The sequence below is a fragment of the Colletotrichum destructivum genome, chromosome 5 (genome assembly GCF_034447905.1).
Source record: "Colletotrichum destructivum chromosome 5, complete sequence".
In the NCBI taxonomy this organism is placed as follows: Eukaryota; Fungi; Ascomycota; class Sordariomycetes; order Glomerellales; family Glomerellaceae; genus Colletotrichum; species Colletotrichum destructivum.
The window spans coordinates 4821614-4845589 of record NC_085900.1 but is presented as its reverse complement, the minus strand read 5'-3'; the positions used below and the strand labels follow the sequence as shown (position 1 = coordinate 4845589).

General features: G+C 52.5%; 4 protein-coding genes across 4 annotated transcripts; 2 read left to right on the top strand and 2 right to left on the bottom strand.

Annotated features, from left to right (window-relative positions):
* Positions 1 to 944: 944 nt before the first annotated feature.
* CDEST_09014 (uncharacterized protein) lies at positions 945 to 1419 on the top strand. The gene has a single exon (XM_062925173.1). The coding sequence runs from the start codon at positions 1000 to 1002 to the stop codon at positions 1234 to 1236; it is 237 nt and encodes a 78-aa protein (XP_062781224.1). The 5' UTR covers positions 945 to 999; the 3' UTR covers positions 1237 to 1419.
* A 3-nt stretch (positions 1420 to 1422) lies between these two features.
* CDEST_09013 (uncharacterized protein) lies at positions 1423 to 3482 on the top strand. Its single transcript, XM_062925172.1, has one exon. The coding sequence runs from the start codon at positions 1464 to 1466 to the stop codon at positions 1671 to 1673; it is 210 nt and encodes a 69-aa protein (XP_062781223.1). The 5' UTR covers positions 1423 to 1463; the 3' UTR covers positions 1674 to 3482.
* A 16551-nt stretch (positions 3483 to 20033) lies between these two features.
* CDEST_09012 (Putative short-chain dehydrogenase/reductase SDR, NAD(P)-binding domain superfamily) lies at positions 20034 to 21211 on the bottom strand. Its single transcript, XM_062925171.1, has 3 exons — positions 20774 to 21211; positions 20609 to 20698; positions 20034 to 20516 (listed from the first exon to the last, which is right to left on the bottom strand). The coding sequence occupies exons 1-3, from the start codon at positions 21030 to 21032 to the stop codon at positions 20140 to 20142; spliced, it is 726 nt and encodes a 241-aa protein (XP_062781222.1). The 5' UTR covers positions 21033 to 21211; the 3' UTR covers positions 20034 to 20139.
* A 540-nt stretch (positions 21212 to 21751) lies between these two features.
* On the bottom strand, positions 21752 to 23908 carry CDEST_09011 (Putative major facilitator, sugar transporter, major facilitator superfamily). Its single transcript, XM_062925170.1, has 5 exons — positions 23445 to 23908; positions 23276 to 23393; positions 23032 to 23203; positions 22243 to 22974; positions 21752 to 22183 (listed from the first exon to the last, which is right to left on the bottom strand). Exons 1-5 carry the CDS (start codon positions 23535 to 23537, stop codon positions 21766 to 21768), a joined length of 1533 nt encoding a protein of 510 aa, XP_062781221.1. The 5' UTR covers positions 23538 to 23908; the 3' UTR covers positions 21752 to 21765.
* Between the last annotated feature and the right edge of the window lie 68 nt (positions 23909 to 23976).

Below are 23976 nucleotides of genomic sequence, written 5' to 3'. Positions count from 1 at the left end.
TCAAGAATCGTACCTTGAATCTGCGTACCTCGACTGGAAAACTTATTGCGGCACGGCGCATTAGAGTGGGGGCGTCCTCGGTGGGAGAAAGCGGACACCCATGTTGCTAACTCAAAGTGAGAACTGGGCTGTCTTGGACTTGCATGGGACGGGAGGGAATGGGTAACAAATGCGTCTAGACGCGAGCCTGAGGGCTGCAGCAAGACACAGCCAGGCATACCCCACGTGCCAGCAACAGACTCGCATGCTGGGTGGAAGTCGCATGGCCTACGCTGGGCGGTTCAGCTCGGAGATATTGGTACGTCTGTACGGCCGAGGTGGAAACGGGGTGGAGAGTGATGATGAGCTCGTAATCCGTGATATTTGCTGGACGGGCCAACGGTTAGCAAAGGAGGTGAGCTTTCGACTTAGACTTTTTCACGCCGAGCCTCCAAGAAGGGGGGGCGTTCGGGAGTGCCCAACCTGTGGCCGGCTTGTGGCCTAGGGAGAAGACGCTAATGGGATGTGAACGACGATTCAGACCGGACGAACGTTGCAACTTGCGAGAAACACCAAGAGAGACAGAGGAAGAGGAATAGAGAGAGAAATAGGTCGGTACGTACAGAAATGCGCTATTCCCAAAACAGCCACCGGTATCCACCCGGCGGCAGTGGGGCACCCATAAGCGACTTGGCGCGCTCTAGCGCCAAGACTTCATCGCAGAGCCATACACGTTCTCAGGAAGCGCCAAGCGCACCACTTTAAGGAAAGAGCAGCCATGCACTTCCCACCACTTCGCAACTTCACGACCAGGGAAGGTGCGGCCCCACTCCCCTTCCCTCCCCCCCTTCCCCCCCATCTGCCGAATCACGGCCTCCGTTTCCACCACGTGTTGGTTCCCGCCGCTTCGTGTGGATTTCCCCGGCTTCGTCTTCGGACATTCTCTCCTTCAACATCACAACTAAGTCGCCTACAAACTCGCCCCAATCCCTCCCCGAATGCCTCGAATTCCTATAAATCATGCTGCCTCCGCCAAGCAGCCAAGCGGCCAAGAACTCCAACGCTTCCAGCATTCGCTCCGCCCGCTCGACCACCCATCGAATGTCAGCACGGGATTCCGGCCACGCTCCGTCTCTCCCCGTCCCTCTCGTCTCTCTTCGTCTCAAATCTCCTACTCTGCCTGTTCAGCTTCGCCTTATTCGTCCCTCGCCCGAGCCACCCCTGGACCTCCCTCCAATACTTCCCCGATCCAGCTAGATCCCCGGCTTCTTCTCACCTGCGCTCCTCCGCCACTCACGTCCGCCTATTTCGTCCCTCGCGCCGCATTCAGTCATACAACCGACCACTTTCCCTCCTGTGAAACGACAAGAGTCTGGCGCACTTCAAACGACACCATGCTTTGCCCGTGTTGAGCGTACCCGATCAGTCAGTGGGATGATTGGGTCCTCTCCGTACGTACTATTACCGGATCATCGTTGTGGACCATGTACCCAACTTCTCGGTGTTGGCTGCCACATCCTACCAAGAAACCCAAGCAATTACCAAGCCGATTCGACCCTTACTCGTCGACGAATCACATTCCCGCCTCGAAGCCCGTGGTCCCCTTCAACCGCCCAGGCATGTCAGAACTGCTTGTCAGGCCATGCGCTCTTGCGTCGGTGGATCGTGGTCCTGTCAACGCCAACGCCGCCTAGACACTTCACAAGCATTTCCTCTCCTTGTAAGTCTGTCAACCGCGGAGGTGACGACTTACCGATGACAAGGCTTCGCCCAATTCTATCCTGACAAACAAGCTGTTTTCGGACTTGATGGGGCCACTTGAAGAATTTTTCGACATGAAATTTACCGCAACGAAGCAAAAACAGGCTCTTTGCCGGGCTCAGATGAGCTGTATTACCCGCACCCCCACGAGGTTCTTTCAGTGGCGCATTAGTATGCCTCGCCAAGTGGCTGGCCGCTTGTGCTAACATCTGGGCGGAAGAGTGTTGCAATCCAGTACGCCTCCTTAGCAACCACCACGTTCTTGCCACCTTCTCCGCTAGGGCGTTCGCGCCTGGATATCTTCAAGCATCTGGCACAACTGGACCAACATCCTTTCGTCACTTGTGCCGATAGTTGCCATCTCTTGGTGCTGATTGGTACGTCACCAGCTCACCTGGCTTTTGCTCGGTGTCTAGTATGGCTAGGTCGACTTTTCGTTCGGTCTCAGCTTTCATTTTGGCGAGGCCACTTGCAGGAGGAACTGATGACCGAAAAAACCCTCACGAACGTGTCATTTGCCACACGTGGTTGATCCCATTCATCTCGAGACGCCAGTATGGTTCTCTTCCTGGCATCTGCCCGCTCCTATCTGGTTCGAGAACCAGGCATGCCAGGTTGAGTAGCAAACACTCCACGGGGTGAACAGGTAACGGTGCCACTGAGCGCGATGTGTCTTCTTCGTGAAACCGATACTCCAATCCCCCCCCTGGGCGCAACCGATGGTAATGGTCTCTTCTGCTCGTGGCCTGTACCATTTTCCATATTGTGTTTTTCTTGGGCCTTCGAGACTTATTTGCAGAGAGACAAAGCAATGGTTCAATTTCTCGAGTGAAGGGGTTATTGCTGATGCAAAATCGCCAGACAGTGGAGTGTTGTCCTAATCAGGTTCGGATTGATCAAGGATCAAGTCAAGGGACTGCATAGTGACAAGGATTGGGACTCAGGAGTGTACCGAATCCACGGTCCATCATACTCAAAAACTGCAGCTTTCGTATCGACCGGGTTGGATTCCTTCTCGAGCCTTTCCGAGTCCCAAGCGGTTCGCCTGCTGTTATCGCATTCACCTTTCTGAGGATACACTCTCGGGGGTTCCGATGATACGGCTACACTCCTACTTCAGTCATTGACCAATATGGTCGATCTAGGCCCTTAGCTGGGCAGTACCACCCTTTACAGTCCCTGACAGAGGAATGGTCATGAAGAGCCCTAGATTCAAGAAATTAAAAGCAGGATGTAGCTCTTCATCAAAGATGTCATTGGAGATTCAGTTGCTTCTTAGCAGCAACATCTCTAGTGGCAAAGGCTGCACTGAGTATTCAAGTACTTTCATGGATTCTGATCGGTTGCGAATGATGCGTTTATGGTTGCCTTCATGACTTCAGAAAGGGCGATCTCTCGAAAGACATCAGCGGCCACTCCGGCCACCCTTTGTGTTGGATGTCACTCAACGCACCTGCAGGGCCCTTGCGCTCCCTGGCATGGCATGCAGAGCCAGACGCATTCTCCTTGCCGGCTATGCCGAGCTAAAAGCACCTGGTCCACTTTGCACTCGCCTCCTGCTGTCTCCTGGAACTTGGTGTGGGCTGCAGGATGCAGCCGCAGTCGTTTTTACGGCCGAGGGGATGTTGTTGGACCCAGTTTGTTCCTGCTTTCGCGGAGCATGGCCTGCGTCCCCCGCGAAAAGACGGGCGCTCTATTACCCAGATACTTTCTGGAAGCCTACATCTCTACATTTGAACGGCTATCTGAGCTCATAGTGACTGTTAGCCTCCTTCAATGCTGACTATTGTTCAGCGACATGACATACTTCTCACACTTCATCGACCACTCTAGCTCTAGACTTGCAGATTATCAGGAGATTGAACTGAAGTATAAACCATCAGGAAGACCTCTTCTCACGAGCCCTCCACTGCATGCTATGATTCAGGTGGTGATAACAAGAACGGCAGAAGGATTGTTGAAACTGTGAGTCTACATCGCCTCTAGTAAAACATAGCCAGCTAGTGAACAATTCTTCAGGGTTGCCTGGTGCAAAGTGGAAACGTTAAATAACGACCGGGATTGAACTGTTGACGGCATTCATTTTTAGACCTCTCTCTTCTGTTGATAATGGACAGGCTATTATTTACTTGATCATAGGTGTCACAACGGCAAGCGTAGAGTATTTCACTTTTGTGACTGAGCTTCCATAGCGATGCTATATCAACTTCCTTCTATAATATTTAAATATCCTCCTTTGAACCGATTTATAGAACTTACATGCGTAACAACCAAACACACTGTATGAGCGTTAACTGTAGAAACTTTCCCAGTAATAATTCTGCCAATCGAGTGCTGAATGACTGTAGATGCATTGTTAAAGTTAAGAAAGATAATCCACACTAATATCTACTGAGATAAATTGATGAGATGATGTGATGGATGTAGAAGTAGATGACTTGAGTTGATGAACCATAACTCAGTAATTCAACTCTCCTTATCATCACTTCGACGATCGACGCCCAGTTATCATTCTCCAAGCATTGACGCAGTAGTGAACATTGAAGAGCCCAAATTGATTTTAAGATAGCTACACTATGGTTTTATACTACAGTGCGACCAGTACAGGTTTGAAATTACAAGCCTTCGCAATGGACTTGAAGTGAACATTGCGTCATAAGAACACAGGTCGTAATAGTTTTTGTATTTGCATTTCCAGAAACTCTTTCTGTTTATCAGATGTTATATCGAAAGGAATGAAAGTTTCATACGGGACAAACCAAGTTCAAAGGTAGGTGTAACGTCACATACCCACTTTTGGAACACCCCCCCATTTGGAACACCTAAAAATGCCTTATCTCCACCACCAGCCTCCTACTTCCTCCTACTTCTAACTATTACAATATTTCTATACCTTATGCAAATAACCTTATCCTTTTACTAGACCTTCCTTTATGCCTTATAGCCTAGTATACTAAAGATGACGTTAATTAGGCAATCTAAGCTGTTTGTAATAGCAAGAGCCTAAGGAGGGTAGCTTGCAAATATAGCATCCTAGTTACTACCCTTTATAATTGTCTTTAAGGCACCTAAGCAAGGGCATTAGTATTTTCTAACTTTTAGAGGCTCTCCCCTAACTAGGAGGCTAAGCTAGCTAAATAGGTGTAAATCTAGCATGCCTTTAGGCTTGCTCTAACCTATTAGCAGGTGAAGGTATTTGCAAGAAGGATCCTTTATACTATAGGGGATATAGATCCTCTAGGAAAAGCATAGATCTAAGGCTTTAAAAGGAGAAACCTATTAATTAAGGTCTAGAGAAGTTGCCCTATAGACTTTAGATGTATTAATAGAGCATCTACTAAGGTTATTAGGGACTAGTTTAAGTATCTTGCTATACTAGAGATTAAGGGTATTAAATTAGCTAATAGATATAATATAGATAAGACTAGTATCCTTAAGGGGTAAGGATCTAATAGGCTAGTGCTAGGGATGTTTAAGATAAAGTCTGTCTATAAGAAATAGCCTAGATTAAGGGTATAGGTATCTATTATTAAATGCATCTCTACCTTAGGCTATGCCCTAGATCCCCTTATTATATATAAGGGTAAGATAGTTTAGTAGCAGTAGTTTCCTTTAGATCTTAGCCCTTATAAAGGATAGTAATTTACTATAATAAAGAATAGATAAACTATAGATAATACTGCAGTTAAATAGCTGCAGTGTAACGGGCTGGGCCCGTATGAGGCCTTGCTGGATATCGCGGCCACGGGCGACCCCGGGTCAGGCCCACCACGGAATCCACGATGCCGACAATCCGATGGCCAGTGCGGCATGGGCCGCATGGCCCTGATCAGGCCGCTGCGAGGCGGAGATTTGTTGTTCTTCCCTTCTAATCCTCATCTGAGGATACTCGTAGTAGTCGCCATAGCCTGTTGCAAATACACACGCCTTGGACCGTTACATTATCCTCAGATCCCAAACACCAGGATCCTCTATACTAGACGGTCGGTTCGTCTAGTGAGGACGGCCAGAGTCTGCGCGATTAAGGACGTCGGAGCCTTTCTCTAGAAGTAGCGGTCTGGCGGAGGCTGGAGGACAGAGCCTCGTAGCTTAGTTGAAAAAGGGACCGTCAACCAAAATAGCTACAGAACCCGTGGACCCGATCAGAGTAGGACTGATCAGGAGTACCCCGTCCAGTCTCAACAGAACCACGTTGTGGTTGCGGGACAAAGGATAGACCGGAAGAGCCCCAGAGAACACAGTGTGTTGCGGGAGCTATCGACATGGAGGGCAATATGAATGCCGAACCATCTGAGAATCCACAGCAGCTGGTGCAGCTGATCAGTCAGCTGGCTGCCCAGCTACAGGAGATGCGAACCACCCAAGCGGCCGAACGAGAGGCCCACGGAGAGCAGATTCGACTGCTGCAGCAAGCCCTAGCCGCACCTAGGCACCCGACAACGACCCCAAACGAGACCCCTACAACGACTGCAACCTCCACCCCCCCTGATCAGGCTCAACCGATAACCGCGCTCCGAAGAAAACACCAGATACCCGACCCTCCGAAGTTCGATGGTACCCGTAAAAACTTCCGACGTTGGTTCTTGGAGATGAAAGGAAAGATCCGCCTAGATAGGAGAGCCTTTGACTGTGACGCTGATATATTTGGATATATATACGCCAGGCTGGATGGTACAGCTCAAGCAATGGCGTCAGCGTACTACGCTCAGGGTGGAGCAAACGGAGAAGAGTCGCCCGACCAGTTCATGAGCTACCTGGAAAGTTGCTATGGAGACCCAAACGCCAAGGCCAGGGCACTCAGCCGACTACGAACGCTCCGCCAGAAAGAGTACGAGAGCTTTGCTGTTTTCCTCCCTAAGTTCGAGAAGGAACTGGCCGAGAGCGGAGGAGGCGAATGGGTTGACGTTGTAAGAATCAACTACCTTGAAGGAGCCTTGAATGCGACCCTACGCAGCCACCTGATCAGCGTGGCTGATATCCCGGAATCTTACCCCGAGTACACCAGGCTCTTAATGAAGATCGGATCTCGCCTAGACAACCAGTCCTCTCAGGAACGCCAAGAGAGGCAGCGACGAAGGCTGTCTACCCCTGGTCAGGCAAAGCCTAAGTCCCCTACAAGACCACCTCACGACAAGATGGACTGGGAGCCTACCAAGGTCAGTAAGACCAAGGCCCCTGACCAGGGAGGGAAGAAGAGGGACGTAAGGACCAAAGACTTCCTGTGCTATAGGTGCAGGAGGCCAGGGCACCTCGCTCGGCACTGTGAGGACGTAGAAGAGAAACCTCCGAAGGCAAAGACTAAGAAGTCGAAAGTCAAGAAGTCCAAGACTAAGCTTGTTGCCGAGAGTAGCTCGGAGGAATCGAGCGAGACGGAGTCTGACCAGACCTCAGAAGACTCGGGAAAAGAGTAACTCCTGGCGAAAAGCGCCGCCAGGAGGTAGAAGCAAGAAAGGAGTGGCGGAGTGTTAGGAAGAACATGGATAGTGAGCCCTTTTATGTTAACATCGGAATCAATAACACCCATTACACCTACGCCTTGGTGGATAACGGGTGCCTCACTTACGCCACAATCAGCGACACCTACGCTACGAAACTCCGCTTGCCGCGTATCAGCATACCACCGAGAGCCCTCGAACAGGTCAACGTCACAGTGCCTGGGGCTATAGACACCGTCACGTACGCCAGCATCGACATCGACGGGTACAAGAGACGACGATTGTTCTTTTACGTCATCCCTGATCAGGAGGACGACGTGATCCTTGGACAATCCTGGATGAAAGACGATGATGTGGTCGTCCGCCCAGCAACCAACTCCCTGCATATTGGAGTAGCAAACCACACGGTACAAGGAAGGAAACCCGGGCAGGAGGATCACCGGTTTCCTCTACAGAAGCAGGCGGCATCAGTGTTCATGGCCCTGATCAGGCGCGAGAGACGGGAAAACCCGGCGGAAGGTACCGGTATGAGAATTTTTGCCGCAAGTATCGCGGATATCGAGAAAGCCTTGGCCCCTAAGAAGAAGACGGACCCAAGAGACAAGCTCCCTAAACACTATCACCAGTTCCTTCCGGTCTTTGACCGTAATCAGGCCGAGAAGCTTCCGCCGCACAGGAAGGGGATAGACCACGAGATCCCCCTGGAAAAAGACAACAACGGCCGAGAGCATCAAGCCCCCTGGGGACCACTATACGGTATGTCCAGGGAGGAACTGATAGTGCTGCGGAAGACCCTTACCGACCTGCTGGACAAAGGGTTCATTAGAGCTAGCAGCTCCTCGGCCTCCGCCCCCGTACTTTTCGTGAAGAAGCCTGGCGGAGGCCTGAGATTCTGTGTTGACTACCGAGGTCTGAACGCAATCACGAAGAAGGATCGATACCCTCTCCCCCTGATCAGCGAGACGCTGAGGGCGGTATCACAAGCCAAGTGGTTAACAAAGCTAGACGTTATTGCAGCCTTCCATAAGATCAGGATAAAGGCAGGGGAGGAATGGAAGACTGCATTCCGCACCCGGTACGGCCTGTACGAATGGATGGTCACACCCTTCGGGTTAACTGGGGCCCCGGCGACCTTTCAGCGATACATCAATCACACGTTGAGGGACTACCTTGATGAGTTCTGTTCTGCCTATATCGACGACATTCTGATCTACTCGAGCGGATCGCTCGCAGATCACCGAAGCAAGGTTAAGAAGGTCCTGATCAGATTGCAGGAGGCAGGGTTACAGATCGATATCGACAAATGCGACTTCGAGGCAAAAAGCGTGAAATACCTCGGATTCATTGTCGAGGTAGGAAGGGGTCTAAGAGTCGACCCTGAGAAAGTCAAGGCTATACAGCTATGGGAAACGCCCCGATCAGTAAGGGGAGTCCGATCCTTTGTGGGGTTTGCCAACTATTACCGACAGTTCATACCCCAATTCTCAGCCGTCGCCCGACCCCTCACTGCCCTGACGAAGAAGGACACCCCGTTCGTATGGTCTGAAGAGTGCCAGGACGCCTTTGAGGACCTAAAGGCCCGTCTGATCAGTGCGCCGGTACTAGCGCACTGGGATCCAGAACGAAAAACCGTACTAGAGACGGATTCCTCCGGATATGTGATCGGAGGTACACTCTCTCAGTACGATGAAGAGGGTCTACTACGTCCAGTAGCGTTCTTCTCGAAGAAGAATCTCCCCGCGGAATGCAACTACCCTATTCACGACAAGGAGTTGCTTGCCATAATACGGTGCTTAGAGCACTGGGACGCAGAGCTCAGAAGCGTCCGAGAATTCACCATCGTCACAGACCACCTCAACCTTAAGTACTTTACTACAAAGCGACAACTGACCGAACGTCAAGTTAGATGGGCAGAGACACTGTCTAAGTACAACTTCACTATCCAGTATAGGCCCGGGAAGCTAGCCGTTACCCCTGACGCACTGTCGAGAAGGGAGCAGGATATGCCCCTAGGGGAAGAGGACGACAGGTTGAAAGGACGAGAGTTACAGCTGTTGAAAGAAGGACGGAAGAGCCTTCGCGTAAACCGCGCCGCAGTACTGAGCCTGGGGCCGAGGTGCCCTGATCAGACCAAGACGACCATCAGGGCCGGTTTTGTATCAAGCGGGGACGCTGATGGAGGAAGCGACGAGTCTCCTAAATGGACTGAGCCACCAGTGAACCCCTTCGAAGACGACCCTTTGAAGAGCCTGTGGGACGTTGGGTTAGAGAACAACAACCGGTACTACTTGATCAGGGACGCTGTACAGCAAGGAGCCAAACAGCTGCCCTCTACGTGGGGAATCCCTATCATGCTGTCGGAGTGCACAGTCGACGGAAAACGCCGGCTTTGCTGGAGGGACAGGATATGGGTCCCGCATTACGAGCCTTTGCGAACGCGGCTGATTCAGAGCATTCACGACTCCGTGTTATCAGGGCACCCGGGCAGAGATGTGCTTAAGTCCCTGATCAGTCGGACGTTCCACTGGCCAGGGCTGTCTCAGGACGTCCGGCAATTCACCCGCAACTGCGACGTTTGTGGACGAGGCAACGTCTGGAGAGAGAAGCGCAGAGGGCTTCTTAAACCGTTACCGATACCCGAGCGATTTTGGGCAGAGATATCGCTCGACTTTATTACCGACTTACCTACAACGAGGAAGAAGAACAAGAACCTCTTGGTTATTACGGACAGGCTGTCTAAGAACGTTATACTGGAGCCTATGTGGGAAATTTCGTCCGAAGCAACAGCGAACACTCTTGCTACTGCCTTGATCAGACACCACGGAACCCCCAGAGCAATAGTGACTGATCGAGGGACACAATTTGTCAGTCAGACGTGGAGGCGCCTGTGTCAGCTCCTCAGAATCAAACAGAGACTCTCTACAGCCTACCATCCGGAGACTGACGGAGCCACGGAGAGAGCTAACCAAGTAGTAGAGACCTACTTGCGGGCCTTCTGCTCGTATGCTCAGGATGATTGGGACGAATTGTCCCTAGTGGCAATGATGGCTATTAACAACCGACCGGCGACATCTACAGGGATGAGTCCGTTCTTTGCCACCCACGGATACGACATCGACCTGATCAGGGTGGACGAGCCATTGAGAACGGACGACAGCACCCCTATCGCGAAAGCTGAAGGATTTGTGCAGAGATTGAAGGACGCTACGGAATGGGCCCAAGCCGCCATGGCCACGGCTCAAGAGCGACAAGAACTGTACGCCAACGCGAGGCGACAGCCGTCCGATCAGTTCAAACCGGGCGACAAAGTCTGGCTCAGGTTAACGAATGTGAAATCAGACAGGCCCTCAAAGAAACTGGACTGGGTGAACGCCAAGTATACGGTTCAGGAGACAGTCGGAACACACGCGTGCAGGTTAGACACGCCGCCTGGGATACATAACGTCTTCCACGTGTCCCTCCTGCGGCATGCCGGAAACGACCCTTTTCCATCGCAGGAACAGGACGATATACAACCCGCCGCCCTTGTGTCTGGACCTGATCAGGAGTACGAGGTCCAGGAGATACTGGATAAGAAGAAGCACGGTAGGGGTTGGAAGGTCCTCGTGAAATGGACGGGTTGGGCGAAGCCGACGTGGGAACCACTCAGCCAGTTTCAGGACACAATAGCACTAGCTGAGTACGAAGAGAAACACGGCCCCCTTCGGAAGGGGAGGAGGGGGGTATTGTAACGGGCTGGGCCCGTATGAGGCCTTGCTGGATATCGCGGCCACGGGCGACCCCGGGTCAGGCCCACCACGGAATCCACGATGCCGACAATCCGATGGCCAGTGCGGCATGGGCCGCATGGCCCTGATCAGGCCGCTGCGAGGCGGAGATTTGTTGTTCTTCCCTTCTAATCCTCATCTGAGGATACTCGTAGTAGTCGCCATAGCCTGTTGCAAATACACACGCCTTGGACCGTTACATGCAGAAGGTCTTTATTCCTTAAACCCTCCCTTAAGGTAAGGAGGAGGCTAGACTGCTAGTTGCTAATAGCTATAGGAGTTATATAACAACTAAATTTATATAGCTCTACTATATTAATAACATCTACTTATTATTCTTACTACTATATACCTCCTATATCCTTTAGCTACTTAACTAGTTAGTCTTTAGCCCTCTAAAGGCAGCCTATAGGAAGGAGCTTAAATACTTTAGTTAGTAGAATAATTCTACTATTATAGGTAAGAGGAACTTTATAGGCTGTTATTAGAAGGCTTATCTAGCAGGCTTAATAATGTAGAACATCTAAAGTAGTTAGAAATATACTAGCCTATAGCTTATCTCTATAGCTAAACCCCTTATAAGCCTATTGCTGCTCCTATTAACACTAGGGCTATTAGATTAGGCCTGCAAAGGGCAGTCTAAGGGTAGCTAAAGGCAAGCTAGAAGCAAAGAAGCTAAAGGATAGGTATCTGTGTTATCTTTAGTAGCATAGTTAACGCTAAGGAAGATAAAGGATCTAGCTAGCTAACTAAAGCTATTTATAGAGCTTGATAATAATGCCTCTACTTAACGCCTTCTATTTATAAAGGTAAAAAAAGGCTTTAGTAAGCAGGCATATAAGCTAGCTACTGCCTAGCACAAGCTAGAGCTTCTGCAGGCTAAGGTTATAAGCACTGCAGTTAGGAAAAGGAAGGTAGTCTAGCTAGATCTAAACACTAAGTTTGCTAATATTAAGGACATCTAGCAGGCGCAAATTAAGGCTAGCAAAAAGAAGGATATTACAGATAAATCTAGTAACTCTAAATACCCTAGCGAAGCTGAAAGCTATATTGTAGTAGCATCTAGGCCTAGTTAGTAATTAATTGAAGATGGTGGTGCTGTTAGGATAGCTTCATTTTTAGGTGTTCCAAATGGGGGGGTGTTCCAAAAGTAGGTATGTGACGTTATTGGAATGACAAAATCGAATTCGAAGATCAGACTTGATAATGTTGATATGTATGCTCCCTTGTAATTCCTAGGGAGTAGGTCCAATGACCCCTGAGCTCTTCCGAAATTCACCAGACGCCTGAATATCTCTCTTTTAGCTGACAGCAGTCGTATTCCAGGAAAGAAACAAATGCAATTTGTTTTTGCATTGAAGTCCGACTACTGGTCTTGTAGCACTTGCTTGATAGGGAAAGTATTCAAGGACCTCATCAGCACACAATCTGGTCTATGACCCCTGAACTAGTACTCAAACCGATAATGGTATATAACAGAAATTGAAAAGGCAGATACAAAGGCATACACTCACGGAACTATCGATTGCATGCTCCAATTCAACAAATACCTGTACGAGACCTTTTCCACATATCAAGTGCCGACACTTTCCCCCATCGCAAGGTCGTGAAGCGGCTATTCTTCACACACTGCACCGAACAGAAGGTTATGAGAAGCTTGCGTGAAAGACACAGGATACGGAACACGTGCCAAACAACAGCTTGACAACATTAAACAGCATTGTCGAGGTGTCATGAAGAGGGCGTGCTACTGATAAAGATGAGTGACCAGTGCAGATGCGATCAGGTAGACTGCAGATGGTTTTTAGAAGGCGGTTTGGGAATGGAACAACTCATTTCGTCTCCGAGGACCCGAGGAGATTACATGATTCTGTCTTATCGGCGGCTTTGCTGAGGCCGGACGGCGGAAATGTGGATACCGTCCACTCGGAGCGGAGCAGCCCAAGATGTCGGCGAAACTGGTCCGAATCCTCGGGGTATCCACTCACACAAGCTTTACCGAGCCAACAGGGACGTGGGCAGTCATCTAAATCTTGAAACTGCATGGCAAAAGAATGAAAGGGGAAACTGTACAGCCCCTCACTCCATCACCAAACCTGGCCATCCACAGCTTCATGTTACACCCCGTTGATTGGAAAATCAGTATTTAGTATAGACAGTTTCTGATGCAGAATGCACAAATGGTAAGCCGTCATGCTGGAGCAAATCTATCAGTCAAGGCGGAAAACAATCGGGCCACTTTAATGCGGCGCCGCGGCGGATGGCAGATATCGCGGGACCGAGTCGTCTACATACCTCAAACATCTAACCAGACGGAATGATCACCCTTGCCTGTGTGACATCGATTTCATCTGCCGAGGGCATGGGATGGTGGCAGACTAGCATCAGAAACCTGAAAACCACTCGAAAGCCAAGTATTCGTGTACTTCCACGAAGTGAATGTCTGCTTAGACGAGCAGTTCGTCAGGCAGTACGACGCCGAGTCAACAAAGGGCTTCGTCGATGAGCTCAACCTGATCATAGGGGAGTTGAAAAAACAGTTTCGCGACATGGTCCCCATAGAGTTCACTGCGGAGAGGTATAGCTACGGCTCGGGGAAGGATTCGCGAACATACAAGTTTGCTATGGTCACGATGCTAGCACGTCATCTGCAACTTCTCTCTCGCCTAATTTTTCTTGGCATCCGCTGTTAGTGAATCAGGTGATGAACCACTAGAATCCTTAACAGCCGAAAACTCTTCACTTCTCTGCTCCGGAGCCCTTCCGCGATGGCCTCACAGCCTCCGGCGGGCATCGGACCGCTGCCGGCCTCACCGGCCGGCCCCGATCGGGGCTCTGGGCCACCTCCAGAGCCAACCTCTCCACCAAGGGCTAAACGCCGCCGCAATACCGAGACTCAGCCACTCCGGCCCAGTCTCGCGGGAAGCCAGCCTAACACCTTCAATCCAGCCCCCCCAACGGCAAAGGGGACTCCGATCTCAACTCCAGCCACTGGTAGGACCGCCACTGGCTCTGTCTTGTCCGCCCTGGACGAGGAGGCCAGGCACTATGAGGCCCGCAAGGACGTCTTCTTAACCATCGCGCAGTCTGTTGATAATGTCGTCTCCAGCTTTGAGGGCCCCAGGAAGCAGATCGCGAAAGAGGCTACGGCCTATGTGATCCAAGCCCTAAAGAAGCTCATCAACAAGGAACATGCTCCGCCACTGAGCCGGAGCTGGGCCGCCGTCACGGCCTCGGCACCAGGTACAGCTCCAGACCCCCACCGGGCTCCGACCCGCCCGCAGGCCAGACCCCAGACAAGATCCCAGGCCCCACCCCAGCCCCAACCTCAACCGAAAGAGGACCTCCGGGTCTTCGCCCGCATCCCGGAGGAGGGCCTGTCGGCTGCCCGAAAGAACGCTCCCTTTGCCCTCCGCCAGACAGTTTGCCGAACCTTCGACCTCCAACTGGCAGATATCCCTCATATCTACCACATTGCGACCGGATACTCACTGAGGCCGTCAAACAAGCAGATCCAGCAAGGCCTCCTCGCGGACAAGCAAAAACTAGCGGGCTGCTTAGGGGCTTACAAGATAGAGACCCCGATAAAGTGGTTTACCTACGTCGTCCCGCGCTGCCCAGCCAAACTGTGGAGCGTTGATGGGGACGCCCTGGACCCAGCCACCTTGATCGAAGACGAGGTCTTTGCCCAGACAAGACTGAAGCCCACCCGGGCCCGGCAATCCCGCCTTGGGCCGAACCCCATTACGAACGAAGTCTCTTGGGTCATCTCATTCCTAACAGAGGTACAGCCCTTCAGACTGTTCAACCAAAGCAGCAGGTCCCAACTCATTCAGAAGAGGAAGACGCTCATCAGACACGACCCCGGCTGCCAGGGCTACCACTCAAACAGCTACTGCAACCGACAGCCGCTCTGCAACAACTGCAGCAGACCTTCAGACTCGCACGAGACTGGGCCCTGTACAGCTAAACCGAAGTGTGCGAACTGTTGCGGCCCGTTCCAGGCTAGCCACAAGAATTGCCCAGCTAGGCCTATGACGATGAACGGCATCCCTGCCCTCCCAGACCGGAAGGAGCGGGCTCGGATCCGCAAGGTTGGACAGAAGGCCTATGACGCCCTCTATGAGGCCGGCCTAAGCGCCTCTCGGAACAGCACCCAACAGCCTGGGGATCTCCCTCCCACCGACCAGGATCAACCGCCCGGCTCCAAGCGGCCACGCAAAAGGACACCTTCCGAGAGCTCAATTGTGTGCCTCGGGGACAGGGACACCGATAGTAGCAGCATGAGTGAGGATGAGCCCGAGGATGCCGAGGGTCCTCCCCAGACTAACCAGACTAACCGCGCTATCCTACCTCTCTTGAGCAGGAGTCAGAGGGTAGCCCAGAAACCGGATTACAACGTTGCTAATGCCTACACCCACCTGGAACTCGACTCGGAGACGTAGGCCGAAGCAGGCCTCTCCACAGGTGCTACGCATAGCTCAGTGCAACGTAGGGAAGCAGTCGCCAGCACATACAGCTTTCCTGGAGCTCTGCTGGGCTGAGCTGATCGACATTATACTGGTCCAGGAACCCTGGATAGGCTATGTTGACAAAATGCAAATCAACACACACCCAGGGTTCGATTCCTACGTCCCAGTGGATTCCTGGAAGGACAGGGAGACCAGACCTAGGGTAATGACCTACATACGGAAAGGGAGGAAGTGGAAGGCCCAGCAGCAGAGGCCCGCACAGACAAGGGACATCTTATGGATCACAGTTAACAACGAAATTACTGTGGTTAACGTATACAGGCAACCAGGAGATCCCCACAGTCACACGACCACAACCCTCCTAGGATACAGGCCGCCAGAAAGAGTCCTTGTGGCAGGGGACGTGAACGCTCATCACTACTCCTGGGAGCCCGGATCGAGGAACAGGAATAGGGGGGACGACATAGCAGACTGGGCAGATGGCCACGGCCTGTCTTTCATCGGCGAGACAGGGACTGCGACCCATGCCCAAGGCCATGTACTTGACCTTACCTTCTCGAACATTCCGCTCGCACACGCAGTGGTCAGCCCACACCTTCACCCAGGGGCCGATCATCAAGCAATTGTCTCAACAATCCCGCTTCATAGGCACCGACAACAACAGACAGATCAACCACGGTCACTATCAGTCCCAGACTCGGCCCTACCCCGGTTTAGAGACCTGATCAGAGCAGGAGTCTTAGTCTTACCTACCCTCCAGAACGCACCTACCCCTGCCGAGTTGGACACCCAAGCGGAACGACTAGTCGACCTTCTCTCCACGGCTGTCCAGGCTGTAGGAAAGAATCGAGGAAAGCATGGGAAGGGGGCCCCTTGGTGGACACAAGAGTGCGCAGAAGCCCACCGAACGTACCGCGAGGCCTGCTGCCGACAAGCCCAAGAACTAGAGCAGACCCCACGTCTCGCTACCCTCGAAGAGCAGAAGGTCTTCTTGAGTACAGTCAGGAAAGCTAAGCGGGCCTACTGGGCTGCTAAGATCGAAGGAGTTACCTCGGACCAAGAACTCTACAAGATTATGGGCTGGCGAAAGGCTAGCCTAGGGCTCAAAGCCCCCCCTCTGGTAGTGGAGGGCCAGACGATCAACGACACTCAGGCTAAGGCCCAGGCACTCCGAAGAGCCCTCCTACAGAGGTTCAGTGCACAGGATGACCTGCCCGGAGACCCGTTCGACGTCCCTACGGTCTCTCGACGACGGATACCCTGGCATGATGCCATCAGTAAAGAAGAGCTGAGGGAGGCTACCCTGACAAAGACCACGACCCCTGGCATCGACGGGATCACAACACGGCTGCTTCAGGCTTGCTGGAACCTTGTATCCGAGCCTGTCAGACAACTGTTCCAGGCCTGCATACAGACGGGTTACTTCCCCCAGCCTTTCCGCAGAGCAGAGGTCGCTATGATCCAGAAAGTAGGGAAAGCAGACTTCTCAAAAGCCGGATCTTGGCGGCCAATAGCCCTGCTATCTTGTCTTGGGAAAGGTCTCGAGAGGCTGATAGCCAGAAGAATGTCCTACCTTACCATCCTAGAAGGGGTGACCAGCCCACAACAAATAGGGGCTCTACTTGGCAGGTCAGCGGTTGACCTAACCACCTGCCTCGCCCACGACATCGAAATGGCCCTTGACAAAGGGCTCACAGCTACATTGGTGACGATGGACGTCCAAGGGGCTTTTGACTCTGTCCTTCGGAACCGGCTGATTGTCCGGCTACGCCAACAAGGCTGGCCTCACAGCCTGGCCAAACTGATATTCCACTTTGCTTCAAACCGAACAGCCAGAGTCAGGCTGGAGGACGCAACAACAGAGGACTTCCCCCTGGCTTGCGGGCTGCCCCAGGGCTCCCCGCTGTCTCCTATTCTCTTCCTGCTTTACATCGCAGACATCTTAGCAGAAGACCCGAAGCTTCGGTTCGGGTACGCAGACGACATCGGCCTTCTGGCTATGGGCCCTTCCCTTGAGAGTAATGCTGCGAGCCTCGGCCAAGAGATCACACGTATCCTCGACTGGGGAACGGAGAACAAGGTCGCTTTTGACCCAAAGAAGTCCGAGGCTATCCACTTCACAAGGAAACATAATCAGCAAAGAGATCTGCCAGAGATCAAGGCGAGACACCTTAGAATCGTAGCATCAACGAAGCCCATACGTTGGCTAGGGGTCTGGTTCGACAAGAGGCTTTCTTTCCGACACCATGTTGAAACAAAGCTGGCTGCGGCGACGAAGGCGGCCCAACATCTTAGACACCTGACAAACACAAAAGGCGGGCTCCCAGCCGCTGCTGTACGCAAGGCTGTGATCTCCTGCGTCCTGCCAATCGCCCTCTACGGGGCTGAGACCTGGTATGGAGGCATGACCAAGCCAGCCCCTGGCAGAGCCATCGATAGCGGCCGCAATGTTTCTCTCCCGATAGATGAAGTCACTACAGGCCAGAAGGGTCTTGCAATCAAGCTCGAAAGGGTCATCACGACGGCAGCAAGGGCTATCCTGCCGGCCTGGAAAACAACCCCAACGCGCAGCCTCCTTAGGGATGCTGGACTACCACCAAGCAAGGTGGCTCTAGAAGGAGTCCGCCTACGCTTTGCAGCACGTCTAAAGAAGGTCGATCTACAACACCCTCTTGTCCCGAGGCTCTCCCAACGAGGGCGGCAGCAGACGAAGCTCCAACGGACTGCAGACCTTGCACCAAAATGCCCGAGACCAGCACTCATCCAACCGCAGCACCTCCCAGGCTCACAAGACCTCATAGTCCTGCAGACTAAGAAAGAAGCAGCCAAAGCTTTCCAGGCCTGGCTAAAGACCGTACCAGACAGCCACATGGTTGTCTTTTCCGATGGCTCCAAAGCGACGAACGGAGCCACAGGATATGGGTTTGTCATCTACCGCAGCAACAGGCGCGTGGCCCAGGGCTGCGGCCGACTCGGTCTAGCAGAGGTGTTCGACGCTGAGGCTGAAGGGGCGAGGATAGGACTCCGGCGGGCCCTCTTAACCTCCCAAGGCCAACCCATACACATCTGCATCGACAACACCAGTGTCATCCAAGGAATACGGGGCGAGGCCCCAGACACCTCGCAAGCAGCGGTTCTCGAGATCCAAGCTGCTGCTAGGATATACAACATCCACACCCACTGGGCGCCAGGGCACGAGGGGATTAAGGGCAACGAAGAGGCGGACCGGCTAGCCAAGGAGGGCACAGCGCTGCCAGTCCCGCTAGGCCAACTAGCTACACTCTCCGGGATCAAGAGGCTTGGTAGAGAACGATTGCGAAACCAGTACAGACAGTGGTGGGGTAAAGAGGCGACAGAACGCTACACCCAGCTTGGACTGAGCTTACACTTCTCCTGCCCTCCCGAACTCGCCCTACCACGGAGCACCCTTCACCACCTCTTAGCGGCCCGGTCGGGCCACGGGGACTTTGAACACTATCACCGACGCTTTAACCACACCGAAGCTTTGCTAACCTGCTCCTGCGGGGAGGCAAAGGAAGTAGATCATCTGGTCTACTGCCCAGCGACCCTGGCGAGGAGGCAGCAGTGGCCCACCCTCTACCCAACTGGTCCGCTCGACCCCATAGGACCTATGGGGTCTCTTGAACGATACTTCAAGGGACTAATGACTGACCCAAAAGGCTTTGAGGCCTTCCTGCACGTGACAAACTTCTTCCGGAAGATCTGTCCACGCTACTAGGGAACGGGCTTCGGCACGGGATCTAGACAGCCAACTCAACCCCTAAAGGGAAATAGACGGGAAGCAATGAAACTGGGGAACCAGCGGGAACCAGGGACAGATAGAAGGCATAGTAGCCATCAGGCAGGATTTGGAGGACGAAAGGAAGGGCGATGTATGAAGTACATAGTCCTAGCCCACGGCTCTCCACGCCACATACCCTTCGGGAGGTCTGCGACAAGGGTTCCAACCTTGCCGCCATGGCGTTAAATACAACAACAACAACAACAACAACAACAACAGATGCTAGCACGTCTCGGTTTGATGGGTGTGTAAGCTCTAGCGATCGTCTCGTCGCCTTTGATTAACTGCCCGGTGGAAGTCTGGGGCTGGTCGCGAACTGTTCGGTCCAGTCTCAGTGCTTGTTCAGACACGCCGGACCTCGTAGTGACAGGCCAATCCTGGTGCTATCGTCCGTGGAGAGACAAAAACAACATGACATCCGTCTGCTAGTAAAGTAGCGCCAATCAGATCCCTGACAATCTTTAATTTTGAGTTTCCAAGACGGAACGCTAGCCCGATTTGGACTTGGACCTGTGACATGACAAGTTCTCTCCGGTTGAGGTGCTGACACAATACTCCTATAGTGACACTCTCTTCTAACTATAAGCTGGCAAAATCATTCACCCAGGACTTCTTGCCCTCTTTCATTAATGGAAATTCAGCCGTGTAACCTTTGTTTAAGCCTCCATATATTGCTGCCCGAACCGGTGGTCGGTGTTTCTAAACGCATCACGCCGGGATCATCATAGAATATCCATTGGAAGTTCATTGTCACTAGTCTCAGTAGACTGCTCTGTAAGGAGTGTAGTTATAACTTGACTAAACCATTTATGGCCGCTATGCTAGACTTAGGTGAACAAAACTTTGGTGTTGTTGTCCGCCCGATGACTGATAGTCCCGTTCCTGCACGTCGTGAAAGTCCGGCTCAGTAACATCAACTGTCCTCAGAACAACTTCTTGACGGACAAGTCGATGACATCCTTGGGACCAAGAGCACTGATCCGGCTGCCCTTGATATCAGACCCGTCAAGGACCTTCTGGTACAAGGGCGAAAAGGCCTCGGATGATTGGAGGGGCATGCCGTAGAAATCCGGGCCATCCACCTCGACCTGAACGCGATAGGCCAGGTATACCTCGTTGAAGCGGACAACAGTCTTCTCGGTCTCACGAGCGGCCGCAATGGCGAGGCTGAAAAGAGCGCCTTGAGTGATCGCCGGGCCTGCCCGATGGCCCCAGTCACCCTGGGCGCCGGTGCATAGAGTCCAAGTGCTACCCGCGAAGCCCTTCTCGAGCAAGTAGGGCACAGTGGCGCGGTAGACATCTGAGGGGTTGCGCTTTTGTTAGTTTGCCGAGGTCCTCTTGGGAGGGACAGAACATGTCATGATGTCCTCTGCCCGGTAGGTTGTCACTCACAGACGTAGGATTCGACGTTCACTTTCAAGATCTCGCGCAATGCGTCGGACTCGATTTCGAGGAGCGGAGTTTCCCAGTAGATGCCACCGCCTAAGGGAAAAACCAGTTAGTATTGATTAGATCCAATTGTCCACGCTGACGAAGCCGAAAGGGGTGTTTTCTTACAGGACGCCCACACGTGCTGGAAGCTGGGTAGCTTCCCTGCACGGACTTGGTCGATGAGAGCTCGGAGCGAATCTTCGGAAGTGGGGTCTGCCTCGGCGACGGTGATCCCCTCACGGGTGCCGGCGTACTTGTAAATCTTCTCGGCGTTGGCCTTGTTGCGGACGACGGCAATGACCTGGCGACCAGAGCGCAGGGCGGCGATGACGGCTGACACGCCCATGTTGCCGGAGGCACCGAAAATAAGAACTGTCTCAGTCATGGTGGATGATTTGTTGCTTTGATGTTTTGTTGTGGTTGAGATGGAAATGGTAAGATGATGAGTGCTGATGATGAGTGCTGATGATGAGCTTCACTTTTCATCACTCGACCAAGGCGTTACAGTAGCATTATATATAGTCAACCGATCTGCATCCGCACCACAGGACAATGAGAGCAAATAGACTTTGCCAGTATCATCGATTCGTAATCTCGTCGCCAAGTCGAAGTCAGTTGGACCTGAGATGATTGTGCCGGCTCACGCTTCACGCCAATTCCCCACTCCCGGATTATCAATCATCTCAAGATTGATCCTCAGTTGTAGCCGGGGGGGGGGGTGGCTGGTTTCGAATCCTTTTTCCCTTACACTCTGGCATAAATCGTCCGCAAATCTGAATCTGAGCGGTTCTCTGCGACTTGCGGCACCAATAGACCAATCATTTCATTTGTTGAACACCGGCCTTTTTTGGACCGGTTATTGTCCGTTGGATGTCCGAGTACAATACAGCGGCTGAACCGACCCTGTAAGTTCCGCCCTAGCCCGAGCACCGTTGCTTTGTCATTTTCAATCAAGACCCCCCTGGTCCTTGTCTATAACTTCCCCACACCAGGCAACCTACGCCGCAACGTGTATGTTAGACAATGGGACGTGATGCAGAAAGGAAAAGAATCAAGTTCAGATTTCAAAAAAGGAACGAACTTGATTACTCAACTAACTATTTCATTCCCTCTAGGTTCTACCTGTGCTCCACCATCACTTCGGCCTTTTCCAAGGAGCTCGGTACTTTTTCCGCATCACTTCCGGATCTATCAACTCCGGCCTTCATGGCCTTGGACATTTCCTTTGCAACCTTGACCGGGTTGCCGCCCGACGTGAAGAACTCGTCAATCTCCTCCAGCCCGAAGTTGCTGGTCTCAGGGTAGAAGAAGTAGATGACGGGAACGAAAACGAAGTTGGTGACCACAAAGATCAGGTAAGCCTTCCACTGCAGGCGGTTGATGATGACCGGGGTGATCATTACGACGAAGAAGTTCCATAACCAATTGGAGCTGATGCCGACGGCGGTGCCGCGTGTTCGGGCGTGGAGCGGGAGGATTTCCGGGACCACGACCCAGGGAACGCAATTCATGCCCATGCCAAAAATCAGGTTATAGCTAGGTCCATAATCAGTTGGGAGTTAGGGTAGTGAGAGTTGTTGGTAACTGCCACTCACAGGAAAAAGAATGCCACCGACGCTGAAGCGCACGCTTGGCCGTTGGCTAGCCCGACTCGAGACAACAGGATCGAAATCATGAGCATGCATACGCCGAGTCCGGCACTTCCCCACATCATCGTCTTGCGTCGACCCATGCGGTCCAGCGCGAGTGCAGGCAAGATGGAGCCGAACATGAACATCATCTGCACGCATCCTCCGATGATCTGGGCCATGTGCGCCGTCATGCCCACATTCTGCACCAGAACCGAGGGAATGTAGTAGACGACCAGGTTGATCCCCCCAATCTGGTTCATGAACTGAGCGCCCCATGCTAAGAGAACACGATGGCCGGTCCGAAGGCGGTCGTTCTTGAAGATGCTGACCCAAGAGGCCGACTTCTTCTCGGCGACCTCGATCTCGATGGCGTTGTGAATGGCGTGGACCTCGGCTCGGATGTACTCGTCCGTGGGGTCTTTGTCGAACACGTCGCAGAGGACCTGGACTGCTTCCTGCTCACGGCCATGCTTGAACAGCCATCGGGGAGATTCGGGGAGAGCGAAGACCAGGACGACGACGACGAGGGCGAAGACGATTTGAAATGCGAGTGGCAGTCGCCACGCGACCGGGCCGCCAACGTAGGACATGCCAAAGTCAAACCAGTACGCGAAAACGATTCCAACTCCCACAAAGAGTGTCTCGGCGGACACGAGCCGGCCTCGGTACTTTTTATCGCAAAGTTCTGACTGATACCTGAGGGAAACCTGTTGAGTAAACCGCAACAAAAGTTTGTGGAAAGCTGTCACCTACATTGGGACTGTCGAGGTTTTCATACCGGTGCCGAAGCCAGTCACGAGGCGACCAACGACCAAATGAGGGACAGTGTATGCCGTCGCCTGCAGCGTGGCACCGATAATGACAAGCCCCATGGCGACCCAGATCGTCTTTCGACGACCAAGTTGCTCACCGAAAATGAAGTTGACTGGTTTTCCCGAGGAATTAGCACCGACTTCCAAACCCTAAAGGTAAGTAAGTAAGTCTTTGGCCGACTTACGAACGCAGCCGAAAAGACATCCGAGGTTGTAACACGACACGATGATGCCGGTTTCTGAGTCGGATGGGTGGTTGAACTGGTCTAGCCAGTCTTCCATCTGGAGAATGCCGCCAAATACCTGCCCATGTGTTAGTCTGTATGTCCGTCATCCCCAGCCTAGGGAACCTACGCCCTGATCGTAGCCAAAGAGCACAAATGCGATTAGACAACATGTCGTGACGCCGAACTGGAGGCTCTTGCCTCGGCCGAGACTGAAAAGCATGATGCCGGGCTTAATTCTGTAGTCGGCGAGAGTGTGCTGCTATGTAGAATGCTGATGTTGAGAGACCGCAAGCTTATCTGTTCAGACAGTTCTGGCAGACCTCTCGACGAGCGAGCGAGCGAGGCCAGGAACTTTTGGGTTTTACTCGACCGACCCAGATCTTCTTCCCTAGATCTAAATTGTAGCTGGGACCAGCTAGACCGTAATCTGTGGTTCGGGGCGAAAAACCGGATCTCGCGAGATGGGATCTATCAGCCGGTGCGGGGAAGGGACAAAAGCGGCAACCACAAACGCCAAAAACTGCGAATTGTCACCGAGAAGGGGGGCCACACACACACACACAAGATGACTTCAGTGATGAAACAAGCGGGTGCGTCCGAGGGTTGCTGATCTTTTGGAAAACCGGTCTTCTTCTTATACCCTATGCGTTGCAAGCACA